Source organism: Chiloscyllium plagiosum, unplaced genomic scaffold (genome assembly GCF_037043375.1).
Source record: "Chiloscyllium plagiosum isolate Xiang-an unplaced genomic scaffold, Cpla_swu_hap1 HiC_scaffold_3, whole genome shotgun sequence".
Taxonomy (NCBI): Eukaryota; Metazoa; Chordata; class Chondrichthyes; order Orectolobiformes; family Hemiscylliidae; genus Chiloscyllium; species Chiloscyllium plagiosum.
Window position 1 is genome coordinate 95,699,458 of NW_028270141.1, and position 13,750 is coordinate 95,713,207.

The 13,750-nt window shown below is 40.8% G+C and overlaps 1 protein-coding gene across 1 annotated transcript in view; it reads left to right on the plus strand.

Annotated features, from left to right (window-relative positions):
* The first annotated feature begins 1,753 nt into the window (after positions 1 to 1,753).
* Positions 1,754 to 13,750, plus strand: part of me1 (malic enzyme 1, NADP(+)-dependent, cytosolic) — a 440,214-nt gene continuing 428,217 nt past the window's right edge. Inside the window, exon 1 of the mRNA XM_043685873.2 lies at positions 1,754 to 1,991. Coding sequence (XP_043541808.1) covers positions 1,863 to 1,991 — 129 coding nt within the window. The 5' untranslated portion in view covers positions 1,754 to 1,862. The remainder of the gene's footprint in view (positions 1,992 to 13,750) is intronic.

The window sequence follows — 13,750 nt, forward strand, 5'->3', positions numbered from 1 at the left end:
TGATCATGTGCTGCCTTTGTGTGCTCTTCTCCCTTTTTAAGAGTGCTAATGTTTTGACTTCTTTTCTCCAAAGTTCCAAAACAATGCAACAGCATATAAAACAGTAATTGCTGCTCCTGGAATTCAAGCAAATCATCTCCAATACCTAAAATACCTCAAAACATGAGCAGCCTGTTACAGCCAGAAATTGTCCCGTCCTCCATCTTGGATTAAAAGGGACCTCGATCCTATTGACTTCATTTTGGAATGTAGTCCCATGAACATCCAATACAACATTGTTCCTCCAGGCTCCCATTATACATGCTAAATCTTAATAGTGAGAATTTAGCCAAATTGGGGTTGAGGTAGCATAGTAGTTGAGTTTGATCCTCTTAGTTATTGAGCATCCAGCTCAATACATTCACACATCCAGCAGGGGTCACTACATAGCAATCAAGAGGAGGAATCAATTTTTATTCCTGGCACTAAACCAGTTTTCCTACCTCTTCTTCCACACCCTACCAAGGTTAACTTAGCGCATGCAGTGTACTCAACTTGGGCAGGATTGTTTTGTATGGTTCTGCTTATCATGGGCTAACTCCATCCATTAAGCCATTTACTGATGTCTAAACCTGTACATAAAACATGCCCTGTGTTTTATATCTGCTTATTATACCCAATTTTATTCATTCATTGGGTTATAGACGATGGTGGTCAGATCAGCTTTTATTGCCTATTCCTAACTGCTTTCGACAACATGGTGGTAAACCATTAAAATAGAAACAGGAGTAAGCTATTCAATTCTTCGAGCCTGTTCTGCCATTCAGCATGATAGTGGCTGGTCATCTAACTCAGTACCCTATTCCCACGTTTTCCACATAGCCTTTGTTGAGCTGCCTTCTTGAAACACGGCAGCCCTTGGGCCTTAACGAAACCCATTGGAATTCCAGGAGTTTGACCCAGTGACACTGAAGTCAGGATGGTATACTTGGAGGGGATATTGCAGATGGTGTTAGTGTATTTATGCATCTGCTGTGCTTGTCCTTCATGATGACAGAGGTTGTAGATTTGGAAAGTGCTGTCAAAGTAGGCTTGGTGATTTATTGCAGTGCATCTTGTAGATGGTGCAAACTGCTGCCACCGTACGTTGGTGGTGAAGGACATGAATGTTTAAGTTGGTTGATAAGGTACCCATCAAGAGAAAAATACTATTAAATGTAGATAAAGTACGACGTAAATGAAAAATAATATAATTTTGAAGCAAAATAGAAACAGAAAATGTTGGGAACAGGTCTATACCATCTGTTTGGAGTGAAAGAAAGAACGTTTCAGCTGTTGACTTTACATTCGCTCAGTCGACAGTGTCCATCACCATTCCCTCACACCGACTCCCAATTCACCTCCCCCACACCCACACCCACACCCCATTTTCTTCGCCACCTCCACAACCATTCCCCACTCTCTATCTGACAAAACCGTGGCAGAATTTTCTTTTGAGTGTCAAGGGGAAAGGGTCTCAAATGTTCACTGTACATTGCCTGACTTCATTGAGTATTTCCAGCATCTTACTCATGGAAAATCATGACCGAGGTCGAGTTTCCAATTGTCAAAACCTAGCAACATTGTTATGGTTTATCAATGCCCGTAGGATGAATTGGTTTGTAACAGATTGATTAATCTAGACTAAACAAGATTAATCCAGTGTTTCGGATTGGAACAGCCGTTATCTCACTTTGCAAAGAGATAGTGCAGCTCCGGATAAGCTTATAAATCTCGGGCCTGGTATCGAGGGCAGTTCTCGCGTTGCGCCTCGCGGTGGAAATTGATCCCGGTTCAACTTTCTTGAGCAAGTTTCACTTCATTCTCGCCCTCAGGATCTTAAAATGGCAACATACGCGGCGAGGCGAGAGTTACCCAAATGCAGATTGCAGGGAAACGAGAAAAGCCCAAAAGACTCCGTTGACACCAGGAAAAGGGGCTGTGATATACTCAGGGACCCGCACTTCAACAAGGTAAAGTGCGAGGTCAGCATTGTAGGAGTGGGCGGAAAGGCCGCGAGCTCAGCGGTGATTGACAGGTCAGCGCGGGGGCCCGGGGGCCGGTGATTGACAGGTCAGCGCGTGGGGGTCCGGGGATTGATAGGTCAGCGCGCGGGGGGCCCGGGGGCCGGTGATTGACAGGTCAGCGCGCGGGGGCCCGGTGATTGACCAGTGCCTTTGCACCATTGCAAGAAACAGCATATGTTTAGGAGGTGGCTGGTTAATTTTTTTTATATGGGGGGCGCGGTGTCGGTGGTGGAGGTTGTCATCTTGGTGCAAGGTATATTATATGCGGTGGCACTCGTGCTTTTACTTTATTATCTCCAAGCTTCCGAGGAGTGAGTCACTCCGTGAAATTCTCAGTGAAAACGGAGAACCTATAATTCACCTCACTGAAGGGTGTGGCAGCTGGTGAAACCCCCGCCCTGGAGATGGGTTATCTTGACTTCTTCGATCCATTGACACTCCCTCGCCGAGATCAGATCTGTGGCCTGTGGGTAGCGGGTGTGACTGCATCAGCTGGGAGCGTGGAAGCATCAAAAGTGATTTTTAAAAAAATGATCAAACGAGACTAACGACTGTAATCTAATTTAAATTCACAAAGATAGAGATGCAATAATTCAAAACATTAAAGCAAACTTCATTCTTGGAATAAGCAAACGTGGCTCGATGTCAGTGTAGTTCGGCTGCACTGTGGTCTGCCGCAAAGCATGACACATTTAGTTATACAGTATATGTTTGCAGGTTTGTGGTTCCATAAGGTTGAATCTGTACTTAAATCTTACATTAATTCAGCTTTTGCAGGATGACATATCTGTTGGGCTTTTTCAATGTAACAGGCTGAAGATTTAGTTTCCGCAGGGCATGAAATGCAACGCAACTATGTTTCCAAAGTTGTACTGTCACCATGCAACTAAAACTGTTTTGTATGGATATGAAAATTCTAGTCTGTCCGCACTTAACTTACATAGCGTAGAGCCGACTAGTAGTGCTCTACTGTCGCTGACTAAATAAAGAAGATTGACTTTCATCTGGATCCATCCTACTCTTTAGGAAGTTTAAATTGTTTGATTCCTGGGGTAGCAGGGAGTACCTCTCTAATGTGCTTGTAAGTTTGTTCAGTTGCAAGTTAATGTCTTTTCTGTATGCTGAACCCTTTTACTTTCATTGCATTGTTTTGAAAAAGCTACTTTGTAAGAATTTGCTCTGCCTTTACAAACTTCCAATGCACAAGAATGTGAAGAAATTGCATCAATAACTTCCCTTTTTGATTTTCCGTCCTTACTTGTTAAGGAAATGTACTGGTTTTCTTTTTGACTCCTCACTGTAGAAAGCCTCCCACAACTAGTGTTTTTTGTCATGGATTTGTAGATTCAAGTTTTTACCGCACAGAAAAGGCCATTGGCCCATTTTTTCTCTCTGCTAATGATCAAGCATCTACTCGCACTAATCCCTTTTTTTTTGTATTTTAGCTTAGTTTGCTATGGTATTTTGTGTTCCTGTTGTCCACCCCCTCTGGGTGGGTGGGGGAGCCTTTCCTAAATTGAGTCCCTTGCTTCTTTCTTTAAAATTATGCTCCCTAAAACGTTTTGCCCAGTCTATACCTCTCGACACTGTACACCCCAATTAACCTCAGCCTACCTTGTCTCCATAGCTCAATTGCTCCAGTCCAGGCACATCTTGGTGAATCTTCTTTGCACTCCCTTGTGCAATCACATTCTTCCTATTATATGGCACCAAAACTGCATTGTTCCAGCTGTGGCCTAACTAGCATTATATTTGGCTCAATTACGACTTCCTTGAATACAACAGCAATGCCTTGAATAATAAGGCCAAGTATCCATATGTGTTCTTAACTATTTTGTTTATCTGTTCTGCCTTCAAGAAACTATGGACATGCATGCCAAGGTCCCTGTGATCCTCTGTACTTTTGATGGCCCTGCTACCAAGTGTATTCTTTTGCTTCTTTATTCCTTCCAAAATGCATCACCTCAAACTTTTCAGGATTAAATTCCATTTGCCAGGGACCAGCCCATCTATATTGACCTTTAGTCTAAGGCATTCCTCCTCCCTATTTAGCACACCAGTTTTCATGATGTCTGTGAACTTGGTGATCATGCCTTCTATGTTCATGTCTAGACTTTTTGAAAGAAGTATACATAGGTTTGGTATCCTTTTTATCTACATGTCCAATAAAACCTAAGGGTTTTTCAAAAGTTGATCTGAATGACTTGTAGACTTACTGAGTTTAGGAGAAAGAAGCTTTGCTTTGACATCCATTTGAGTTAAGCAAACCTTTTTCCAAGAGGGTCTGACTGATCTGCAGGAGACTTAAGTATATCTTGTAAGTCTTTTGGTGATTGTTTTGTGCCTGATTCTTCTCCTCTGTAAATAGTTATGTAAATAGTAAATAGTAAATAGTTCCTGAAGAAGGGCCTGTGCCCGAAACGTCGAATCTCCTGTTCCCTGGATGCTGCCTGACCTGCTGTGCTGTTCCAGCAATAAAGTTTCAACTTTGATCTCCAGCATCTGCAGACCTCACTTTCTCCTCAATAGTTATGTACATCCATGCACCCAATCTGATTGATTGATGATAATTGGGTGCATGCATCACATGAGGTAACAATCACTCTGAATTATTTAACTGACTCCTTTAAGCAGATTTCCCAACACAATTGTAGAACTCGACAGGTCCCAGAAACACTCTCAGACACTGTCACCTTGATTCTTAACACTATTTGCTGAATTAGGATGAGTTTAAAATGAAGTGCCAATTGATTTATTGTCTTCTTTCTGAAAACCAAAACTTTCCTTCATCTGAAAAACCATTAGTTCTGAGGTTTTCAGATAAAGGATACTTAAGATGCATTCTGAATTGTGTTCAATTACATGTGTTCCTTGTGCCTCTTGATTTCTGTACTCTCTAGCCTCACAAACCTATGTAAACATTTGTTCCTCCATTACTGGTCTGTTGTGCATCTGACTCCCCTCTTCACAATGAATGATTGTACCATAACATTCATGCATTGTGAAGAGGGAAGCCAGATGCACTTTTCACAATCAGGCTTTTGGTTATCTGCAAACTGGTCTTAATTTTTGTCCAATTATAATTTTATGTAGTATGTTGCAGTTATATTTAAAGCCCTATTATAAATGGTTGAGATTGGTAAACTAAGGTACATTCTTTTCTCTAAGTATTTCCAGTTCCTTTTAACACGAATATGTTGTTGGAAATTTTATTTATTTTACTAATGCAAAGGTGGAAGAATGTTAAGCAAGTAAATAAGCTTAAAATGGTAAATTTGGTTTCCTTGAATTTTTTATGACACTTAACAGTACATATCCTGGTTATAATTAAATCAGTGGTTTGCTTGATTGTATGGTTAATGTTTAGGGTTATGACTGCTCCATATTGATGATTCTTGCAGTAAGCATGGTACTTGTGCTTGAAATAAAAATGCTCTTTGAAATGTTGTTAACTTCTGAAGTTTACAATAGTTAGCGTGCTGCAGAGCCTTTTGTTGCAATGCTGTTTTTGGTTATTATGTAGAGCTTTTATTCACTTCCATTGTTAGGCACACTTTGTTCAGTTGCATTATCTGCTTTTTAAAAAAAGGTTTTAAATTTGCAAACCAATACTGTAGTGAAAGCTTTCTATTGGAGCAAGGTTTAGTTGAGTCTCTTGCAGGATGAAATTGGATTCTGACAGAAAAGGTTCACATTGTTTTGCTTGTGTGAACTGTCAAAGTATAGAAATGCACTCTGATGGAATGTCAACTTTGGCTTTTATGATCATTTTTTTGGGGCTTGTTTTGAGCTTTGTTCTTAACATTTGTCAAATTTTTATTCAATGAGATTTTCAGGTAAAACCTGAGCACTTTTCACTTCAACTTCAGATGGTGGTTGTTGAAATCATTGCTTACAAGCACTATGGAGACAAATTTGCAGAGTCAAAATAATTAAAGCAGTCTTTTTTGGAATGCTTGCTTCATTGTATAATATAGATTGTTTTAAATTTTAGTGTGGCTGTTTGATTTTTGACAAAGGCCCTAAGCAGTTTGTTATAACTACTGAAAAAACTGATTAACCACCTGAGAATTACTGTATCTGAATAAAGCTAGGTTAGAGCTTCTGCGATCACCTGAAAGTGCTACTAAATTTAAAATCCTGCTAACTCCTCTCTCCACACATAGCACATAAAATATGTTCTAGATCCAATAAGAAAGCAGGAAGTATTAGTGTTGATGATTATATCCTTGCATTGTCAACCCAACAGCAAAAGGAAATTTTTTTTTTTATCCAGCGATGCAAATTCAGTTTTTCATTTGAACAAGAGAAATTTAATGCTGTCACTAACATTTTGGATTTTGATCAGATTCATTGTTTTTTTTTGAGAAATGTCAGAAACTGGCAGTGACAAACTAATCAGGACTGTGATCTCCTGACCCCAGATAATTGGGGAGGTATTCAACAATTGAATTTAAATACATGACCAGCCTAAACTCCTGAGGCTGTGGCACTTGTGTTCTTTGGATTGAAAGATTTCTTCTCAAATGGATTCTTGGGATGCACCATTGCACATTTATGTTTCTCTCTATCTTGGTATCGTTTTAAAAGCATTCAAATTTTGCCGCGTTGTCCAACATTGAGGATCTGCAGCTAATTGCTGTATTTCTTAGGACTAAACCAATATGGAATGTCACATTTGCCCAAGTTTGATACACTGATAGAAGCATAAAATTGTAAGATTTCAAACAAGTCCTGTAGTTGTAATGCCAAATAGGCTTCCAGGCAGATATGTGTAAGACTGTTTGTTTTTGACATTTGGATGATTGGGCACCACAGAGGCATACTTTCCATTTAATGTGGTAAAGATGAGCCAGTGTTTTATTAAAACTGCAAAGGTTAAATTATGATGGATTATACAAAGGTTTATTTCCTAGCTTATAGAAGGTCATGGGTGATTTGACTTGGGTTTTCAGGATTTTGAAAGGAAGAGATAAAAACTTTCTGGTGAAGTTTAGGAAAAAGAGGCATAACCATACAGCCAGGCTAGGCAAAAGTGAGGACTGCAGATGCAGGAAACCAGAGTCAAGATGAGTGGTGCTGGAAAAGCACAATGAAGGGCTTTTGCCTGAAACGTTGATTTTCCTGTTCCTCGGATGCTGCCTGACCTTCAGTGCTTTTCCAGCACCACTCTAATCTAAACTATAACCATACAGTCAGCTCATTTCAGGCAATTAATTTGGATTAGCTTCCCACAAATGGTAGTAAAATGGCAGAAAACATTCTCTCCAAAAAAAAATCAGAGCAACTAAATTTTAAAATGTGAATGATAGAATTTTGCTAACCAAAATTGTTGGAGAATTATAGAGCCAAGACAAGTGGATGGTGTGAAGTCACAATCAGCTGTGATTTCATTGGATGGTGAAACAGTCTGAATGAGCCGAGTGAGTAATTCCTTTTGCTAGATCCTCTTTTGTAATTTCTGTTTTAATTAACTTTTCCAGAAAAACTATATACTGTGCTAGAGTTGATGTTTCAGTCAACTTTTGGTGGTTTTTGTATTTCCAGTTCCAGGACCTGTAGTATGTTGCTTTATTCATTCCTCAGCAATTGTTGCTTTTTTCATGTTTACTTATGCCAAGTGTGTAAAAACATTAATTATGCAAACTTTTGATTTTGTAGAAGTTATTTCTTGATGGCTTATTACTGACCTAACCAAATAGAGTGCCTACAGTAGAGATTGCATTTCAATCTTGATGTCCAGCTAGATGACTATTATTTATCAGTAATAAAGCTTTATCTGTCTTTTTTTTTGCCATTTAACCGTTGAATCCACTGGTGATTGATTTGAGACATCATGTTTCTGGCCATTTTGAAACCCCACATTGTGATTGTGCAGCTAATTTTAAGCAAGGGGGAGAACAAAGTTGGCTGTCAGTGGCTCAGTGGTTAGCATTGCCTCACAGTGCCAGGGACCTGTATTCGCTTCTAGCCTTGGATGACTGTGTGGAGTTTACACGTTCTGTGTTTGCGTGGTTTTCTGCTAGATCCTCCAGTTTTCTCCCACAAAGATGTGTAGGTTAAGTGGGTTAGCCATGCTAAGTTATCTGTACTGTCTAAGGACATGTAGGCCAAGTTGATTAATCATCGTAACAAGGGGTAATGGGAATGGGGTGAGGGGCTGGTGTTCTTTGGGGAGATGGTGCAGACTTGATAAGCTGAATGGATTCTTTCTGCACTGTAGGGATTCAATGATAAATTTTAAACCGCATTTAATGAGTGGTGTGCACTAGTTCCAGGGGTCTGTGATCCAGTGATCCCGCACCCCACTTTTTAGTTTATACTGCCTTCCCATGCTCTGCAAATCTTTGACTTTGAATGGGTTGACAAATGGCAGATTAACATTTGTCAGTTTGTCCCTGTTATCCTCATCAATACTTCCAAGTGGGTTGTATCACCTGCACATTTTGAAATGCTGCTTTGTCACACTAAGATTGGGGAAAAGTGGTGGTCTTGGCATGAACCTTACTGCACTTCAAAAAGTAACTGCTCACCACTACCATGCTCATCACAGCCAACCTTGTATACATGGGCCTCAACTTGACTGATGGGCAGAGTTTGGTATGGATGACATGGATCAGTCTATTGTTGGGAGAACCAGGTAGTAACCCATGTTCCTTCAAAGGATGCATAGTACTGGCGGTGGGCAGCGCTTGACCTCCAAGAGATGAAAACCTACCCAAAAAACCGCCAGTCATGCCAAAGCTGGCAACTGGCGATAACTGGCAGTGACGCTGGGAGCAATGATTGCTGCTGGTAGTGCTCGGTAACTTCACTCGGGGATTGCTGGATTCCTGGAGAAAGGGAAGGGGGTAGCAGTGGAGGTGTCCTTTGGTCTGCACCCCCTTCCTGAAGCTGAGTTCTGCAAACAGTGTGCCTTGAAAGAACCCCTCCAGGAGGTTGATGGAAAACTCAGCAGTGAATTTCTGAGTCACGACTATATTCTGGGAGCTAAGATTAGTGGCTTTTTTAAGTGGCTTAATTAACGTAGTATGTAGTCAGTTTCCAATAGCCTGTATACAACACATTAACTGCATTACGCTCATCAACCTTCTCTGGGTTGATCTTGCCAGTAAACTCAACTAAATTAGTTGATTTGCTTTTAACAATTCAATATCAATTAACTTTCCTCCATTAATCCTTGCTAAAAATGTGTTGCTGGAAAAGCGCAGCAGGTCAGGCAGCATCCAAGGAACAGAAGAATCGACGTTTCGGGCATAAGCCCTGAAGGAGGGCTTATGCCCGAAATGTCGATTCTACTGTTCCTTGGATGCTGCCTGACCTGCTGCGCTTTTCCAGCAACACATTTTCAGCTCTGATCTCCAGCATCTGCAGTCCTCACTTTCTCCTCAATTAATCCTTGACCAAGTGACTGAACTTTATCTTGTGTGAAGACTCTTGTTCACCAGACAATAATGTAAGAAAACTGAGACAGGATTCTGAATTCCACTCATGCAGCAAAGAATGACTTGCGTTCACTTATTGCTTTTCACAACACTGCTTATCTGAATACTTAAGCCAATTTGTATTTTGTCTAATTCAAAAGTTGTAGTTTAGAAAAATAGCAGGTGATTTACATACAAAAATCTGTTTATTGACATAGCTGTGTGATGTAATTTGAAGAATAAAATTTGGGACATTGGGGCTAACTCCATTGTTTTCCTATAAATGTGTCATGCAATCTTTTTTAACATTCATGTGAGCTGGCAGGTGGGGCATTAGTTTAACATTTCCATTGAATCCTCTCTGTAGATGTCGCACTGTGTACTGCACGAGAAATGTCCACCTTGATCTTTGTTTGCTACCTCGGGTGGAATTCAAACCCAAAACATTCTAACTTGGGAAAGAATGCTACCAACTGAAACCAAAATACGATTAAAGCAGACTGAATTTGACCTATCTTCAGAATGTTTCTAGAGAAGTTAGTTGGTGCAACTTCTTGTTTTCTGGGTATTTTCTTTTCGTTTGGGAAATTTGAAGCCTAATGTTAAGACAACTCATTTGTAAGAGCGATATCAGAAATAAATCTTCCTCCCACAGGGTAGTGGCAGGATCAGTTTAGTTGCCAAGAGTGAAAGAGTGGCAATTTTGCAGGAAAGTATTAGTTGCTTGCTGTTTGAAATCTGTGATGCACTTTACTGTGATTATAGATGGAAATTGAAATAAAATGTAAAATAAATCTCCCCGTCTCGCTATGTGGAAGGTTGTATTTTTTAATGCATGTTATCTCAGAATGGTAAACATTTTGACAATTTTCGTTAACCACTGCAGGGTGTTGAACATGCTTGCCTACATTGGCTGATATGGTTTTGTGTAATAGTGGGTGAAGGAATTTTAAACTTTCCAATTAATGTCATAAAAGGTCAATGCTCCTTTTGTCTGTCGTTTTACATCTGAAAATCTGATGTGTGGTTTGAACAGTGCCCTTCTAACAATGGCAGTGTTAAGAAAAAGCTGCTTAAGCAGGAACCACTTTTTTATACTGTATAAATGGAAGGGCTTGTGGTGTGGTTTTACTTTTGTGGAGCTGAGACCACCCAGAGGAAGCAGTCTTGCATAACTTGGCTTCCAGTTGTTGTAAATGAGCTGGTGCGAAGCCAAATACTTAAACTCATTCTCCCCCCACCCCACCCCACCCCGAATGTCTGGTGGTCCACTGTCTCCTATGGAAACCAAGTACACTGGAGTTTTGATAATATATGTGCAAAACATCTGTGGATCACTTGAAATATGTTGAACTATATGTTTGGAGTGTGTTTTTTTTTGTTTTTGGGCAGGGTGTTCTACAGGTCACTGCTGACCAGCCTTCAATCCTGCACGGTCTGTAAATGTAGTTCATCCAATAGCTCTGCTTTCAATGCCCTGTTTTGCACCTAGCTGTATTCCGATGTCCCGTGCTGATCTGTAGTGGCGCCTGGCTTGGCAATGACTGTCCTTTTTAAAATTAAATTTAAATTTTGAATTCATGGAAGGAACCTTCTGACCTCTGTGTAACCACCTCTAACTCTCAACCTTCCAGGTTATCAATTAGTGCTTCTAACTTTCAATCATTCACCTATTGGCCTTCAATAGTCTAGATCCTAACCTCAAGTATTCATTCACGGAACCTATCAGACATGCTACCTTGCACATCCCTTTTGTGATGAATTCTAATTTGATTTGTACCCATTTTGTGCTGTCAGCTATCAAGCTGTGAAAATTGTAACATTTTAGGAAACTTGTCATTCCAGTATTTTTGATTTTTCCTAGCAATATGGGCAGGATTTGTACACATTGTTAAATTGGTTACTTAACACTGACAACAGGTGGGTGTATATGACAGACAGTAAGAGTCAAAAGCAGGGCCCATGCAGAAAATTGCTGTTGTGCTGTGCTGCTGAGAAGTCATTAGTTTTAAAATCATAGAACCATACTGTACAGAAGAGGCCCTTTGACTGAGTCCATGTGGTTGAGATTCAGGGTAAAGTCTCAAGAGAAAGAGAGCCCCGTGCAGTTAGGACTTCCCTCCAGTCCTTAAGAGCTGGTTGGTGCAAATAAGTGTTGGCGTTGGAGCTAAGGAAAAGCTTGGAAGCAGCCTGCAATCAATTAATATTTCAGTGCAGCTGAGTATGGGGATTGAAAAGCCCATCAGAACTTGCTTGAAAAATTAGCAATGACGTGGGCTCACTAGCATCTTGAGAAAGCTAGCTGTTTGTTTGTGAAATGCTGGAATATCAGTGGGTGGATGCTGGAATACAGTTCTGAGAATCCAAACAAGTGCAAACCAGAAGGGAAGCTGAACAACTCAACATGAGCATTGGTTGAATCATTGACATAATGAGGTGGCACGATGGCTGTGGTTAGCACTGCTACCTCTCAGCTCCAGGGACCCAGGTTCAAATCCAACCTCGAATGGGCGATTTGTCTGTCAGTGTGGAGTTTGCACGTTCTCCCTGTCTGTGTGGGTTTCCTCCCCGAATCCAAAGATGTGCAGGTCAGGTGAATTGGCCATGCTAAATTACCCATAGTGTTCAGCGAAGTGTAGGCTAGGTGCATTAGTCAGGGGTAAATCTAGGACAATAAGGTAGGGGAATGGGTGTGAGTGGGTTCCTCTTCAGAGGGTTGATGTGGACTTGTTGGGCCGAAGGGCCTGTTTCCACACTGTAGGGATTCTGTGATCAATAGCTTAGAGGGGTATCTGAAACTATGTCCTTGGAAGAGAAGAATTAGGATCTATTGTCAAGTTTTTGAATGAGATTGGATGATTCAGTGTCCATGGAGTTGTTGAGAAATTCATAGTATTGTCTTGACTGCATTAGCTATTTAATATGCTTTATGGTGTGTTCAGCCAGTTTCTGTTACCTGTATTTACCACTGGTTTATACCATATGTAAGAATACCAGGTGCAGGGATGTGGGTGAGTGTGTGTGCTTGCCTGAACCTTTCTCTTCTTCTCAAAATTTGGGCTGTTGTAAACTTTGTTCTGGTCTGGGGTCAATATACCAAGTGCTCCTCTGCAGTCTAACTCTGTTAATTCACCTTTGGCCTCTGGCCTGCTCTAATTTAATGTGGCTTCCAAATGTTGGGAGTTCCGGAGAGTTGGTGGAGGAAGAAATGGAACACTTGGGTGGATGGGTAAACCTTCAACATACCTGAGGAACTCTACACTACCCAGGGCAAAGCATGCCGCTTGGTTGGCACTTCAGCTACCACCTTCAATGTTCACTCCTTCTACTTCTAATATCCAGCAGTAATGTACACCATCTACAAGATGCAGTGCAGAGATTATCTCAGGCTCCTGAAACAGTGCTTTTCATACCCTGACTACTAACTCCCTAGAAGTACAAGGACAGCAGATATATGGGGATACCACCTGTCCAGACTACTTGCCAACCTGATTTGGGATTGTGTTGCTCTTCCCTAAGTGCTGCTAGATCAAAATTCTGTTACTCCCTTAGTAATGGAGATGGCTGCAGTTCAAATGCTAGTTCACCACCACCTTCTGAAGGTCAGCTAGTGGGTGGGGTAAATGCTGGCCCAGCCAGTGACACCCACATCAGTGTTTTTAAAAAAGAAATTCAAAAAATCAAATGCTACATGAAAAACTTTATACCATGTGCAGTGAGAATCTAGAGCAAGCTGCCTGACTGTGGTTAAAATAGATTCAACTGCAGTTGTAGGGATGTACAGCACAGAAACAGACCCTTTGGTCCAACTAGTCCATGCCAACCAGATATCTCAACCTAATTTACTCCCATTTGCCAGCACTTGGGCCATATTCCTCTAAATCCTTCCTATTCATATACCCATCTAGGTGCCTTTTAAATGTTGCAATTGTACCAGCCTCCATTTCTGGCAGCTCATTCCATACTCTCTCCACCTTCTGTGTGAAAAAGTGCCCCTATCGTCCCTTTTTATATCTTTCCTCCCTCACCCTAAACCTATGCCATCTGTTTTTTTATCTAATTCAGAAATTTGAAAGGATATGGAAGGTGTTGGGGGGGTAAGGATTGGCATTAAATGTATTAAGTGATGTAAGGAATTAGCACTGACACAATGGGCCAGTGGTTAAAGTGCAGGAGGCTGTCATTTTGTGATTCTGTTGGTTTATAAATTTGTAACTCCCAAATGAGATTCCACTTGACATCTCACTCAATAACTTGTGATCAGTAACCTCTTTTGCTATG